The sequence below is a fragment of the Lepidochelys kempii genome, chromosome 24 (genome assembly GCF_965140265.1).
Source record: "Lepidochelys kempii isolate rLepKem1 chromosome 24, rLepKem1.hap2, whole genome shotgun sequence".
NCBI lineage: Eukaryota > Metazoa > Chordata > Testudines > Cheloniidae > Lepidochelys > Lepidochelys kempii.
In genome coordinates, this window is record NC_133279.1 from 16,547,508 (window position 1) to 16,562,005 (window position 14,498).

The following is a 14,498-nucleotide window of genomic DNA, read 5'->3' on the forward strand; positions in this document are numbered from 1 at the left end:
TGGCGGGGGCACTTTATTGCTCAAGTCCCATCTATTTATTTTGTTGCCACCCTGACAACGGGCTCGTCCGGGGCAGAATAAGGGAGGGTCCCACCGTCAGCCCCAGGGCTGGGCTGGCGGGGGGCTGCGGGTCGGGAGTGAGGGGCACCGGCAGAGCTGGGGGGGGGGCGAGCCCCAGGGCTGGGCTGGCGGGGGGCTGCGGGTCGGGAGTGAGGGGCACCGGCAGAGCTGTGGGGGGGGGCGAGCCCCAGGGCTGGGCTGGCAGGGGGCTGCGGGTCGGGAGTGAGGGGCACCGGCAGAGCTGTGGGGGGGGGGGCGAGCCCCAGGGCTGGGCTGGCGGGGGGCTGCGGGTCGGGAGTGAGGGGCACCGGCAGAGCTGGGGGGCGGGGGCGAGCCCCAGGGCTGGGCTGGCGGGGGGCTGCGGGTCGGGAGTGAGGGGCAGAGCTGGGGCGGGGGGGAGGTCCCCCTGGTGCTCTCTCTGCTGCTCTGCCCCCCACCCACGTCCTGGCCAGTTAACATCCAGCGCCCCCCCCCCCCCTTCCCCACTGACCAGCAGGACCCACCTGAGAGGCGAGGGGCGGGGGGGGGGCGGTTACTCACTGGGCTGCCCCAACCCGCTGACGTTCCCAGCCCCATCAGGGCAGAGCCCAGGAATCTCCCCCCCCCCCCCGCCTTGCCCTGCCCCTCACTCCCGACCCGCAGCCCCCCCCAGGAGAACACGGGACCCGGCCCGCATGGAGAGCTCGGGGCATGGCCAGTCAGTGCCCAGCCTGCGGGGGCGGGGGGGAAGGAAGCGCGGCTGGGGGGAGATGCGCAGCTGGGAAGAGGAAGGGGGGGGTGAGACTCAAGTGGGGGGAGGCTGGGTCGCCCCGCCTGACGCAGGCACAGCGTGTGTCCCGTCCCCCGTCCCCCCCCACCCGCTCCAGGCAGTTCAAAAGCTCCCCCCAGCCGCAGGAAGGGAGCCAGAACCGACAGCACCAGCGGGGAGAGCAGCCGGCACCAGGTGGGCAGCCGGGGCCAGGGGTTAGACCAGGGTGAGCCGGGACTCCTGGTTTCTCTTCCCCAGTTCTGGGAGGGGAATGGGGTCTGGTGGGCCACAGCAGTGGGGGTGGGAGCCGGGACTCCTGGGTTCTCTCCCGCCGTTCTAGGAGGGGAATGGGGTCTGGTGGGCCACAGCAGTGGGGGTGGGAGCCAGGACTCCTGGGTTCCCTGCCTGGCGCTGACAGGAGGAGTGTCGTGATCTGTGTGGGTCATTTATTTATTCAAACGGACCTTTTCGGGTGCCAGTTGCCGTCATCCCAACAACGCCTCCTTCCCAGCCCGGTTTAATCATCTTTGTGGCCCTGCCCCAGAGCTCCTGTCAATTTGGGCAGCCCCAGGCGGTGAATCCCCCCATTGCTGAGACCTGGGGGGGTCCAGTCCACACCCACCCAACCGCATCTCACCCCATGCCCGTCCCTTGCAGAGATGGACCCCAGAAAAGCGCCTAAATGCCTCATCTCCGCCGGGCGCCGCATCCTCACCATCGCCTTTGCCCTGCTCATCTTGGGGGTCCTGACATGGGCTTACGTCGCTGGGATCCAGCTGGTGGCCGACCAGTATCGGATCATGGCCTTCGGCCTCTATGGAGTCTTCCTCGCCGCCCACCTGGTCATCCAGAGCTTCTTCGCCTCTCTGGAGCACCGGCGGATGAGGAGGGAGTCGTTGGCCTGTAGCTACACCAAGACGGTGGCGTTGACCATCTCGGCCTACCAAGAAGACCCCTCCTATCTCCGGCAGTGCCTGGAGTCGGTGCGGGCCACCCTGTACCCCCCAGAGAAGCTGCAGATCCTCATGGTGATCGACGGCAACAGCCCCGACGACCGCTACATGATGGACATGTTCCAGGAGGTCTTCGCCGGCGAGGACGTGGGCACCTACGTCTGGGAGAACAACTACCACCGGCTGCCCCCGCGGGAGGGCGAGGAGGGGGGCGGCGGCTCCCAGGGGGCAGGAGGGGAGGAGCCTGGGCCCTACACCGAGGTGGAGATGGTGGACCCGGGCCAGCTGGCGGTGCAGGAGTTGATCCGCTCCAGGCGATGCGTCTGCATCATGCAGCGATGGGGCGGGAAGCGGGAGGTGATGTACACGGCCTTCAGAGCGCTGGGCAACTCGGTGGACTATATCCAGGTAGGAGCAACCAGCTGGCTACCCTCCCCCCACCCCAGCCCCCAGCACAGCACAGCGCCCCCTACTGCCGCCCTGGGCATGAGGGCCTGCCCTGCCTGCCAGGGGAGAGGCCTGTCCCCACCCCGTGCAGCACAGCGCCCCCTAGGGCCGCCCTGGGGCATCGGGACAGTCCTGACTGCCAGGGGAGAGCCCCCCACCCTGCCCCCTGCAGCACAGCGCCCCCTAGCGCCGCCCTGGGGCATCGGGACAGTCCTGACTGTCAGGGGAGAGCCCCCACCCCGCCCCCTGCAGCACAGCGCCCCCTAGCGCCGCCCTGGGGCATCGGGCCAGTCCTGACGGCCAGGGGAGAGTCCCCACCCCGCCCCCTGCAGCACAGCGCCCCCTAGGGCCGCCCTGGGGCATCGGGACAGTCCTGACGGCCAGGGGAGAGTCCCCCACCCTGCCCCCTGCAGCACAGCGCCCCCTAGCGCCGCCCTGGGGCATCAGGACAGTCCTGACGGCCAGGGGAGAGTCCCCAGCCTGCCCCCTGCAGCACAGCGCCCCCTAGTGATGCACTGGGCATAGGGCTCAGCACAGCTCCCCCTGGGGGTCTTCGCAAGTAACACCCCCCTCCTCGGCCGCGCCCCCAGGTGTGCGACTCAGACACCAAGCTGGACCCCAGCGCCACGGTGGAGATGGTGAAGGTGCTGGAGGCCAACAAGCGCTACGGAGCCGTGGGGGGCGACGTGCGGATCCTGAACGTCTCCGACTCCTTCATCAGCTTCATGAGCAGCCTGCGCTACTGGATGGCCTTCAACGTGGAGCGCGCCTGCCAGTCCTACTTCGACTGCGTCTCCTGCATCAGCGGGCCCCTGGGTGAGCCTGCCAGGACGCCTGGGTTCTCCCACGCTCTGGGAAGGAAGGGGGGGGCTAGTGGATAGAGCGGAGGGGCTGAGCAGGGGGTTGGGAGCCAGGGCTCCTGGGTTCTCTCCCCAGCACTGGGAGGGGAGTGGGGTCTGTTGGCTAGAGCAGGGGGACTGGGTGTCAGGACTCTTTGGGTCTCCCCGTCTCTGGGAGGGGAGTGGGGTCTAGTGGCTAGAGCAGGGGGGCTGGGTGTCAGGACTCCTGGGGTCTCCCCGTCTCTGGGAGGGGAGTGGGGTCCAGTGGCTAGAGCAGGGGGGGCTGGGTGTCAGGACTCCTGGGGTCTCCCCGTCTCTGGGAGGGGAGTGGGGTCCAGTGGCTAGAGCAGGGGGGCTGGGTGTCAGGGCTCCTGGGGTCTCCCCGTCTCTGGGGTCCAGTGGCTAGAGCAGGGGGCTCTATCCCGGCTCGAGGAGGGGCCGGGAAGGGACCGCTGGGAATTCCGGCTTTGCTGACCCTGCGCTGCCTGCTGCCCCCTGCAGGCCTGTACCGGAACGACCTCCTGCAGCAGTTCCTGGAGTCCTGGTACAACCAGAAATTCCTGGGCACCCACTGCACCTTCGGCGATGACCGGCACCTCACCAACCGCATGCTGAGCATGGGCTACGCCACCAAGTGAGTGCACGGCCCAGCTGGGCCCGGCCCTCCTGGGGGCTGGGGGCCCGGACTCCTGGGTTCTCTCACGGGCTCTGGGAGCAGAGTGGGGGGTAGCGGTTAGAGCGGGGGGAATGGGAGCCAGGACTCCTGGGTTCTCTCCCTGGCTCTGGGAGGGGAGCGGGGGCTAGTGGTTAGAGCAGGGGGTTGGGAGCCAGGACGCCTGGGTTCTATTTCCGGCTCTGGGAGGGGAGTGGGGCTAGCGGTTAGTGCAGGGGGGCTGGGAGTCAGGACTCCTGGGTTCTCTTCCCAGTTCTGGGAGGGGAGTGGGGGCTAGCGGTTAGTGCAGGGGGTTGGGAGCCAGGACGCCTGGGTTCTATTTCCGGCTCTGGGAGGGGAGTGGGGCTAGCGGTTAGAGCAGGGGGGCTGGGAGTCAGGCCTCCTGGGTTCCAGCCTCAGCTCTGCATTAGCTAAGCCCCCCGCCCGCCCCCCTGCAGGTACACGGCCCGCTCCCGCTGCTACTCAGAGACCCCCGCCCAGTTCCTGCGCTGGCTGGCCCAGCAGACCCGCTGGACCAAGTCCTACTTCCGCGAGTGGCTCTACAACGCCCTCTGGTGGCACCGGCATCACCTGTGGATGACCTACGAGGCCGTGGTGGCCGGCGTCTTCCCCTTCTTCGTGACGGCCACCGTCCTGCGCCTCTTCTACGGCGGCAGCCTGTGGGACGTGCTGTGGGTCCTGCTCTGCGTCCAGCTGGTGGCCTGCATCAAGGCGCTCTACGCCTGCTGGCTGCGGGGCAGCCCCCGCATGCTCTTCATGAGCCTCTACGCCCTGCTCTACATGGGCGGCCTCCTGCCGGCCAAGTACTTCGCCATCGTCACCATGAACAAGAGCAGCTGGGGCACCTCCGGGAGGAAGAAGATGGTGGGCAACTTGATGCCCCTGCTGCCCGTCTCCATCTGGGGGTTCCTGCTGCTGGCGGGGCTGGGCTACACCATCTACCAAGAGGCCCTGGCCAAATGGACCAGCCTGGTCAAGCAGGCCGAGCTGAGATACCTGGTCATCGGGGTGGGCGTCTACCTGGGCTACTGGGCCGGCATGGTGCTGCTGTACTGGGTGTGGATCCGGCGGTGCTGCCGGAAGCGGGCCGACCACTACACAGTCCAGGTGTGAGGCCCGGACACCAGGGTTCCTTGTTATTCTCTTCCTACCTCACCCCCCCGGCCTGGCTGTGGGGAAGCTGGAAGGCCGGATTAGACAGGGAAGTGATGGCTAGTGGGGAGAGAGGGGAGCGAGGGTGCCAGGACTCCTGGGTTCCATTCCCTGCTCTGGGAGGGGAGTGGGGACTAGTGGTTAGAGCACAGGGGTTGTGGGAGCCAGGACTCCTGGGTTCTCTCCCCAGCTCTGAGGGGGAAGTAAGGTCTAGTGGCTGGAGCAGGGGGCTTGGAGCCCCGACTCCTGGATTCTATCCCTGACTCTCACAGGGGAATGGGGTCTGGTGCAGAGAGCTGGATTACAGTAGACGAGACGCTGGCTATGAGTCAGCAGGTTGGCCTTGTTGCCAAGAAGGCCAACGGCACATTGGGCTGTATTAGTAGGAGCGTTGCCAGCAGATCAAGGGAAGTGATTAGTCCCCTCTATTCGGCATTGGTGAGGCCACATCTGGAGTACTGGGTCCAGTTTTGGGCCCCCCACTACAGAAGGGATGTGGACAAATTGGAGAGAGTCCCGCGGAGGGCACTGAAAATGATTAGGGGGCTGGGGCAGATGCTTTACGAGGAGAGGCTGAGGGAACTGGGATTGTTTAGTCTGCAGAAGAGAAGAGTGAGGGGGGATTTGATAGCAGCCTTCAACCACCTGCGGGGGGTTCCAAAGAGGATGGAGCTCGGCTGTTCTCAGTGGTGGCAGATGACAGAACGAGGAGTAATGGTCTCAAGTTGCAGTGGGGGAGGTTTAGGTTGGCTATTAGGAAACACTATTTCAGAGGGAGGGTGGTGAAGCCCTGGAATGGGTTCCCTAGGGAGGTGGTGGAATCTCCTTCCTTAGAAGTTTTTAAGGTCAGGCTTGACAAAGCCCTGGCTGGGATGATTTAGTTGGGGTTGGTCCTGCTTTGAGCGGGGGGTTGGACTAGATACCTCCTGAGGTCCCTTCCAACCCTGATATTCTGATTCTATGAGTCTCAAACAGGGGGTCATGACCCCTCAGCGGGTCACAGGTTATTATGTGGGGTTCACGAGCTGTCAGCCTCCACCCCAAACCCTGCTTCGCCGCCAGCCTCTGTAATAGTGTTGAATATAAAAAATGTATTTTTAATTTATAAGGGGGGAGGAGGTCACTCTCCGAGGCTTCCTGTGTGAAAGGGGTCACCAATACAAAATTCTGAGAACCACTTGTCTAGTGGTTAGAGCCGGGAGGCTGGGCGTCAGGACTCCTGGGTTCTCTCATCACTGAGGCCATGTTTGCAGGGACTACAGTGGCATAGCTCCAGGGCCGGAACCAGCCTCACCCCGTAGCATAGACGCAGCCGACAGCAGCACGGGATGGGGGGGTTTCCCTCGGGGTAGGACACTCCCCTCCCCCCACGCCCCTGCATGGCGCTAGGTCTGCTGGCTGACGCCTTCTTCCACTGGCCGCTGGGCATCTCTTCAGCGCTCAGTGGGGTGGTGGGGGGGGCATAGATTTTCACACCCCATCAGCCCCGTAGCTCTGTCAGCCCCAAGACACAGTAGCTCAGAAACTTCCGTCTTTCCCCTAGTACCGAGTTAATGTCCAACTCCAAGCAATTGTCTGATCTCGTTTTATTTATTAATCTCATTCTCTGCAACTCCCACACCCGCACGTCTCTGCTGGGACTGTCTTAAACCAGGGTTGAGATCCAGCTGCCTCTGGGGTGGGGCCCGGGGGCTGTTTACACAGGGAATCTTTTGCCAGGCGTTGAGGCGTCGCTGTTTCTGTTGCGGGGTGCAGGAGCTGTTCATCCAGTATGGCACTGAGATGCAGCCACCTCTGGGGTGGGGCGGCTGGTTACACAGGGATCCCTCGCCCACCACTGAGATTCATCCGTCTCTGGGGAGGATCCCGTCATTGCTGAACTTTGTGTTGCGGATGCCGTTACGTCTGCCGAATGACCACGCTCACTGGACAAACCTCACCTCTTCCAAATCAGTAACGCCTGAGCGCTTCGGGAGGATCTCCCTTCACAGCGGTAGTAGGTTCTTACCTGCACTGTGCAGTTTGGCCATTCCAAGCTGACAAATGCTGCCAACTTTACATCCTGTCGCCATTTGCTCGCACTGAAAAGATCCCACTCCAGATTCTGAGTTTGGGGATGAAGGAGGGGAAATTCGCTGCCCTTGCTGGGTGGATCCTTTCACCTCAATAAACTTTACAGATCGTGAGGGCGAGAGGAGGCCCCTTTCCAGCAGGGAAATGAAGGAACATAGTCTATTTATTTGTCTGTAATAATTACAAAGAGCCATTTAACAGGAGAGATTTTTACTGGGTTTATTTTATGAACTGTGGCAAATAAAATGTATTTTTTTGAAAAATCTGTCTTCTCGACCCTTGTCATTAACTTCCCTTGTTTTAATTTGGATGATTATTGATAAGCCTTCACTTTATACATGGACCCCTGGCCCGGTGCTGAGTTGCACCCACGTCTGGGGTGGGGCGCAGGGGCTGTCTATACAGGAGTCTGACCTTGCTCCCTGCAGCACAGCGCCCCCTAGTGCCGCACTGGGGCATCGCGGCCGGCATCCCGTGCTCATCTTATGAATCGCCCAGGCCGTGTCTCCGCGGGAGAGCGAGGGGCTACCCCTGGGGTGACACTACAGCCAACTGCCGGCCCCGGCCCCGCGCTGCTAAACGGGGCTGATCCTGCTCCCCACGCTCCCTGCTCCTCCTGGTCTGCACGACAGACTTAGGTCAACGTGAGGCAGCTCAGGGGGACCTAACTGTGTCCGCGTCCACACCCCTGCCGTGCGCCCGCTGACGGACGTGCCCTACCCCAGTGACATCGCAACTGGGGGTCGCGCGGGTGACCTTGCGTCCGTGTAGACCCGGCGTCACTTACACCGTGGCTGTCAGCTCACCCGTCCCAGGCTCTGGCCACACTGCAGTGACGCCGGGGGTCAGACTCCGCTCTGGCGGTGCCCCCCCCGCCCTCAGGCACTAGGGGGCCAGCATCACCCCCCTGTTTCGGTCACATCGCCCCTGTGAGTCCGGCCCGCAAGGCCTCGTGCCGGGTGACGTCTCCCTGCGCTGGGCCCTCTGCCCAGGTCCCCATGCAGCGCCGGTGAACGTGGGGCTGGGCCAGGGCCCGCTGTCCCGGCTCTGGGCCCACGGCTCCCCCTGCAGTTCTGGTCTGCGCTGCCCTGGCTCCCGGCTCCCCTTCCTGTGCCCCAGCCCAGCTCATCCTGCTGCTCTCCCCTTAACTCTGCCCTCCCCTGCCTCAGCCAGCCCCAGCTCACATGGAGGATGGGCCCTGCGCTCCTGACTCCCTCACTGGCCAGTCTCCCTGTCAATCAGGTCGACCTGCAGCGATGCCCGCTCCCCATTGGCCCTGGGGACTGTCCTCCTCTTCAACCCGTCCCCTTTCTTTTGCTACTGGGAGAGGGCTGACCAAAAACCCAGCACCACGTTTCAGTGAGGGGCCAGCAGCCCCCGGACACCCTCAGGCCTGGTCTACACTTAAAGTTCAGGCTGTTATAGCTACAGAGGCCAGGGGCGGGGAGGGATCCACACCCTGAGCACCGCACTGAGGCAGACCCAACCCCTGGAGTAGACGCAGGTCGATGGGTGAATCCTTCCCTCGCTCGGGGAGGGGAATTCCCACAGGGATGGAAAAACCCCGTCCATTGGGACAGGCGGCGTCTTCACTACGGGGCTCTGCCGGCCCAGCTACAGCGCTGGGACACGACAGCAGCCGTAGTGTAGACAGGGCCCTGTACCCCACACAGAGCTAATCCCCCCTCCCTGCACATGCTGGATGTTCCCCTGACTGGGGATCCGGGGGGTATAAAGGGTCCAAGCCCAGGCAGGGTTAGACGGCCACAGCAGCGGGTGATTCACCTTGTCCACTCGTAGCTAGGAGAGCAGGGAGAAGGCAGAGGAGGAAGGAAACCGTCCTGGTGCTGGGAGGCCCACGGGGCTGGGCTCAGAGCCGAACGGGGCCTTCTCCCGGCTGACACAGCGAGCTCTGCCGGGGGAGGAGGAGAGAGTCAAGCCCGAAATGAGGCGGGAAAGGGACTTCCAGCCCAGATTCCAGGGGGGGTGGGGGGAACAGGCAACAGAACTGCGCAAATAACCGATTATCTGGTTCACTGGCAGTTCTCAAACATCGGGGGGGAAATCGTTCTGGGCTGACCCAATTTCTCGTCCAACTGAAAAGCCGAATGAAAAATGGTTTTGGTTCATTTTCAAGCATTTAGAAACATTTCTAAATTGGTTTCTAAAGGAAAAGCGCCGTCAACTTTGAAATGAAAAGACACTTTGAGTTGAAAAAAATTAAAAGGTTTAATTCTGGAAATGTCCAGACAAAACGTCTCCCTTTGTCGGGGTGTTGGTTTGGGGTTTTTTCTGGCTGAAGCAATGCAGCGAAATCGACACAAATTCGTGAAACGTTTCAGTCGCCCCAAAGCTGCATTCTTCAGTGGAGAAAAGTTTCGGTTGGAAAATTTCTCCCAGCTCTCCCATGGCCCAGACACGCCTCGCTGTAGCAGAGCGGGGGCTCCGGGACACCGGAGAAGGGCGCTCCATGGGGCAATCCTCATCGTAGTCGTGTCTCCGGATGCAATCGTGGTGACCAGCAAAGCGCAGATGTCAGATGGAGCCAGTGACAGTCACGGGGACACGACCTGCCCCTGCCTCACGTCCTGTTACACCAAATCGCTTCAATGTGGAAGGAGACAGTTAAACAGCAAGTCAGCCGCAGCCTGTGTGCTTATTGCCAGACGGCCAGGGCCCCAGCAAGCCTACGGGTCCATTGACTTCAACAGTTACACTGGTGTAAACCGGCTGGGATCTGCCCCATTGACTCCAATGGAGCTATGGCCGATTGACCCCAGCTGGGGATCAGGCCCAGTTTTCACTCCCTCGTCCGTATTTGCTCCAGGTCTGTACTGTCCCTTCTGACATGGGGCGATCAGCACGGCCTTGGGGGGCCAGGGTCAAAGCATCCTGCTGATCTGCAGAGGGGCACTAGAGTGTTTCCATATTATCTCCCCCAACGGCTTCTTCGCTTTCCTCTTCTGCAGCGAGCTGAGGTGTCCATTGATCCTCCTACGGGGACGCTCCGGTCCCTTCCCTGGATCAGCCGGGTTCAGTTAGAAACTGTCAGGTCTCGGAGGCTTCAGACCCCCGCCCTGCCCATGTGCGTTACTTTGCATTGACCAAAACTCAACTTCATCTGCCATCGCGTTGCCCGTTGACCCAGCTCCGTTCGATCTCCCTCAAGTTCCCGACTAACCTCAATACGTTGCCTTCTCTGCAGATTTCACCACCTCCTCGCTCACCCTCCATCAGATCATCTGAGTACCGTGAACGCTGGGTCTAGCGCAGAGCCTGGAGGCCTCCACTTTTAAGCTTTTGCCATCACACAAAATTTCCTTGAATTCCGGCTCTGTTTTCTAGCGACACAAGGTGGGGGGAAGAGACGAGCTTCTGAGCAACACCGAGCTCTGCTGCGGGTCAGCGGAGCTCGACAACTCGTGTCTCTCCCCAGCAGAAGCTGGTCCAATAAAAGCTTTTCCCTCCCCCACCTTGTCTCTCTAATATCCCGGGACCCGCACGGCTACAACAACGCTGCAAACTCCTGTTTTCTGGCTGTTGTCCTGTTTCTGCTCCATGACAGTCCCTGGCCTCCCACCCCAGCACGGCTTTGATTCCTTATGGCAAGAGAGCTCGCCAAAGGCTTTTTGACAGTCCACATCAAGTACGTCGACTGGTTCGTCTCTGCTCCCTAAACCTGGGACGTTCAAAGCAGCTGAAGGGAGTCTGAGGCCAGACTCCCAGGGAGTTTCAGCAGACGCTGGCCCCCTCGCTGCGGTTTTGCCTTTGAAAATCTCCCTATTTCATTCCCCCACCACTCCAGGAGTGAGGCTTCTTTTCCCTTGCACAGACTGAGCCGCTTTATCCGGGCTCTGTCGTCGTCATGGGCTTTACAGCGGGAGCGTGCACCTGAGATATATCTCCAGCCTTTACCCGCTTTGCAGCAGATCATCAGTGATTACAAGCAATAATTTAACAGTATTAAAAACTCTTCCCTTCAGCCGCACAATGGTTCCGTTCACCTCCAAGTTCTCTGTAACTTGAAGAGATGCACTAACCTGTCTAGCATGGCCCCTTTCCTCTCTATATAGGCCAAAGCCAGAATCGGATTCACATACACCTTGGGAGTAACCGTGAATGATTTACTGAAATGTCATTAATTGCACGACCCTCATGCCTGGGCACTTCCTCTTTAAATACAATTCAGACTGACCCTTTCTCAGCCCACCAGCTTGTGTGTTACTGAATTTGTCGCATACTGTCTGCAGGTTTGTGCCACAGAGCGAAGAGGTGATACTCAGCTCAGTCACAAGGGTAGAGGTGCGACTCTTTCCACATGAGAGATGTTTAGCCAGATCATCAGGTGGTATAAATCATACAGTGACTCCAAAGGAACTACGGCCGATTGACCCCAGCTAGAATCTGGCCCCATTGACTCCAATAGAGCGATGGCTGATTCATACCAAATGGGGGTGTGACGAAGTGGGCCTGTTCTTAATGTTTCCTCCGAATATTGTGGGGGTGCCTCAGTTTCCCCTATGCAGTTCTTAAGTATCTAGGTGGTGGGGTAAGGGTGTATGATCATTGCAGAGCCCTAGAGGGCAGGTGTGTGCAGGGGTCTGGACACAGAGAATGGCCGACACCCTCTTTCCTGGCAACTGATGGCCTGGGCCCTTCCCCCCCTGCAAGGTGAGAGCTAAAGGGTTGGAGAACAAAGGAATCAGGTGACCTCCTGGCCCAGGAAAGGAACAAAGCCCAGAGGAGGAGGGGCTGGAGGGAGTTTCAGTTTGGGGCTGGCTGGGACATGGAGTGAAGTGCAGACGTGGTTGTCTGGCTCACTGCCCCCCAAAATGGACCCAGCTGAGGGGTCCTGTTCTCTGCACCTGCAAGCTCTGTTTTAGACCATGTTCCTGTCGTCTAATAAACCTTCTGTTTTACTGGCTGGCTGAGAGTCCCATCTGACTGCGGAGTTGGGGTGCAGGACCCTCTGGCTTCCCCAGGAGCCCCACCTGAGTGGACTCGCTGGGGGGAAGCGCACGGAGGGGCAGAGGATGCTGAATGCTCCGAGGTCAGACCCAGGAAGGTGGAAGCTGTGTGAGCTGTGTGTCCTGAAGACAGGCTGCTCACAGAAAGGCGACTACCCCAGAGTCCTGACTGGCTTCATGGGGAGCAGTTCCAGAGCATCGCCCAGGGACTCCGTGACAGGGGGTCTGGTGAAACTATTAAGGAAGCTAAGGATGCTGATGGAGTTGGTTTCATTATGACAGCTCCCCTGCCACTCCCAGAACTGTTTGCTAAATTCCTCCTCATTGACTTCTGCAAATATTTATTGGTGACACATTTTATTATCCACCCCATACCAGGGGGTTGTGTCAAACTGCGTATCATGAGCATCACACTGCACCTGGCTGGGGGAATTTAATTATAGAGTAACTGAGCAGAGAAGAGTGTGTCGGCCTTCATTGCATTCCAGGCCAGGTTTGCTCCCTGAGGTCACCGAGATGGGTAGGGGGCTTCCAGACAGAATCCAGGAGTTAGGATCTCCAGGAGCTGAGAGAGAGAAGCAGATGGCATAGATACTGGTTTGCTATGAATGTGCTAATGTACAAGGGGCATAGGACGGGAACCCTGAGAGAATAAGAGACCAAACAACAAACACGGCCCTTGTGTATTTCAAGAGCACAGGGAAACAACTGAAAATAAATGACCAGCATGCGGGGGAACAAACAGGGCTGGAGAGGGGAATAGAACCATAGAATCAGACGATGAGGGTTGGAAGGGACCTCAGAAGGTATCTTGTCCAACCCCCTGCTCAAAACAGGACCAACCCCAATTAAATCATCCCAGCCAGGGCTTTGTCAAGCCGGGCCTTAAAAACCTCTAAGGATGGAGATTCTACCACCTTCCTAGGTAACCCATTCCAGTGCTTCACCACTCTGCGTGAAATAGTGTTACCTAATATCCAGCCTCGACCTCCCGCACTGCAACTTGAGACCATTGCTCCTCGTTCTGCCATCTGCCACCACTGAGAACAGCCGAGCTCCATCCTCTTTGGAACCCCCGCTTCAGGAAGCTAAAGGCTGATATCAAATCCACCTCACTCTTCTCTTCGGCAGACTAAGGGGATGTCTACACTACGAAATTAGGTCGAATTTATAGAAGTCAATTTTTTAGAAAGCGATTTTATACAGTCGATTGTGTGTGTCCCCACTTAAAACCATTAAGACCATTAAGTCGGTGCAGTGCGTCCACAGTACCGAGGCTAGCATTGACTTAGAATCATAGAATCATAGAATATCAGGGTTGGAAGGGATCTCAGGAGGTCATCTAGTCCAACCCCCTGCTCAAAGCAGGACCAATCCCCAATTAAATCATCCCAGCCAGGGCTTTGTCGAGCCTGACCTTAAAAACTTCTAAGGAAGGAGATTCTACCACCTCCCTAGGTAACACATTCCAGTGTTTCACCGCCCTCTTGGTGAAAAAGTTTTTCCTAATATCCAACCTAAACCTCCCCCACTGCAACTTGAGACCATTACTCCTTGTCCTGTCCTCTTCTACCACTGAGAATAGTCTAGAACCATCCTCTCTGGAACCACCTCTCAGGTAGTTGAAAGCAGCTATCAAATCCCCCCTCATTCTTCTCTTCTGCAGACTAAACAATCCCAGTTCCCTCAGCCTCTCCTCATAAGTCATGTGTTCCAGACCCCTAATCATTTTTGTTGCCCTTCGTTGGACTCTCTCCAATTTATCCACATCCTTCTTGTAGTGTGGGGCCCAAAACTGGACACAGTACTCCAGATGAGGCCTCACCAATGTCGAACAGAGGGGAACGATCACGTCCCTCGATCTGCTCGCTATGCCCCTACTTATACATCCCAAAATGCCATTGGCAACAAGGGCACACTGTTGACTCATATCCAGCTTCTCGTCCACTGTCACCCCTAGGTCCTTTTCCGCAGAACTGCTGCCTAGCCATTTGGTCCCTAGTCTGTAGCTGTGCATTGGGTTCTTCCGTCCTAAGTGCAGGACCCTGCACTTATCCTTATTGAACCTCATCAGATTTCTTTTGGCCCAATCCTCCAATTTGTCTAGGGCCCTCTGTATCCTATCCCTTCCCTCCAGCGTATCTACCTCTCCTCCTAGTTTAGTATCATCCGCAAATTTGCTGAGAGTGCAATCCACACCATCCTCCAGATCATTTATGAAGATATTGAACAAAACCGGCCCCAGGACCGACCCCTGGGGCACTCCACTTGACACCGGCTGCCAACTAGACATGGAGCCACTGATCACTACCCGTTGAGCCCGACAATCTAGCCAACTTTCTACCCACCTTATAGTGCATTCATCCAGCCCATACTTCTTTAACTTGCTGACAAGAATACTGTGGGAGACAGTGTCAAAAGCTTTGCTAAAGTCAAGAAACAATACATCCACTGCTTTCCCTTCATCCACAGAACCAGTAATCTCATCATAGAAGGCAATTAGATTAGTCAGGCATGACCTTCCCTTGGTGAACCCATGCTGACTGTTCCTGTTCACTTTCCTCTCATGTAAATGCTTCAGGATTG

General features: G+C 58.9%; 1 protein-coding gene across 2 annotated transcripts; it reads left to right on the forward strand.

Annotated features, from left to right (window-relative positions):
• Nucleotides 1-930: 930 nt before the first annotated feature.
• Nucleotides 931-5,420, forward strand: HAS1 (hyaluronan synthase 1). 2 transcript variants are annotated; one of them, XM_073322553.1, is made up of 5 exons: nt 931-1,003; nt 1,466-2,169; nt 2,799-3,024; nt 3,549-3,681; nt 4,158-5,420. In XM_073322553.1, exons 2-5 carry the CDS (start codon nt 1,468-1,470, stop codon nt 4,831-4,833), a joined length of 1,737 nt encoding a protein of 578 aa, XP_073178654.1. In that variant the 5' UTR covers nt 931-1,003; nt 1,466-1,467; the 3' UTR covers nt 4,834-5,420. The 2 variants fall into 2 exon arrangements, with proteins under 2 accessions (XP_073178654.1, XP_073178655.1); XM_073322554.1 differs by having other exon boundaries at nt 993-1,034.
• Nucleotides 5,421-14,498: the final 9,078 nt, after the last annotated feature.

Excerpts from the sequence above, each read along its gene's own strand:
- HAS1 (XM_073322553.1), top strand. The coding sequence starts at position 1,468 with ATGGACCCCAGAAAAGCGCCTAAATGCCTCATCTCCGCCGGGCGCCGC. Across the intron at positions 2,170-2,798 it reads ACTCGGTGGACTATATCCAG|GTGTGCGACTCAGACACCAA; the intron begins GTAGGAGCAACC and ends CCGCGCCCCCAG. Across the intron at positions 3,682-4,157 it reads AGCATGGGCTACGCCACCAA|GTACACGGCCCGCTCCCGCT; the intron begins GTGAGTGCACGG and ends GCCCCCCTGCAG.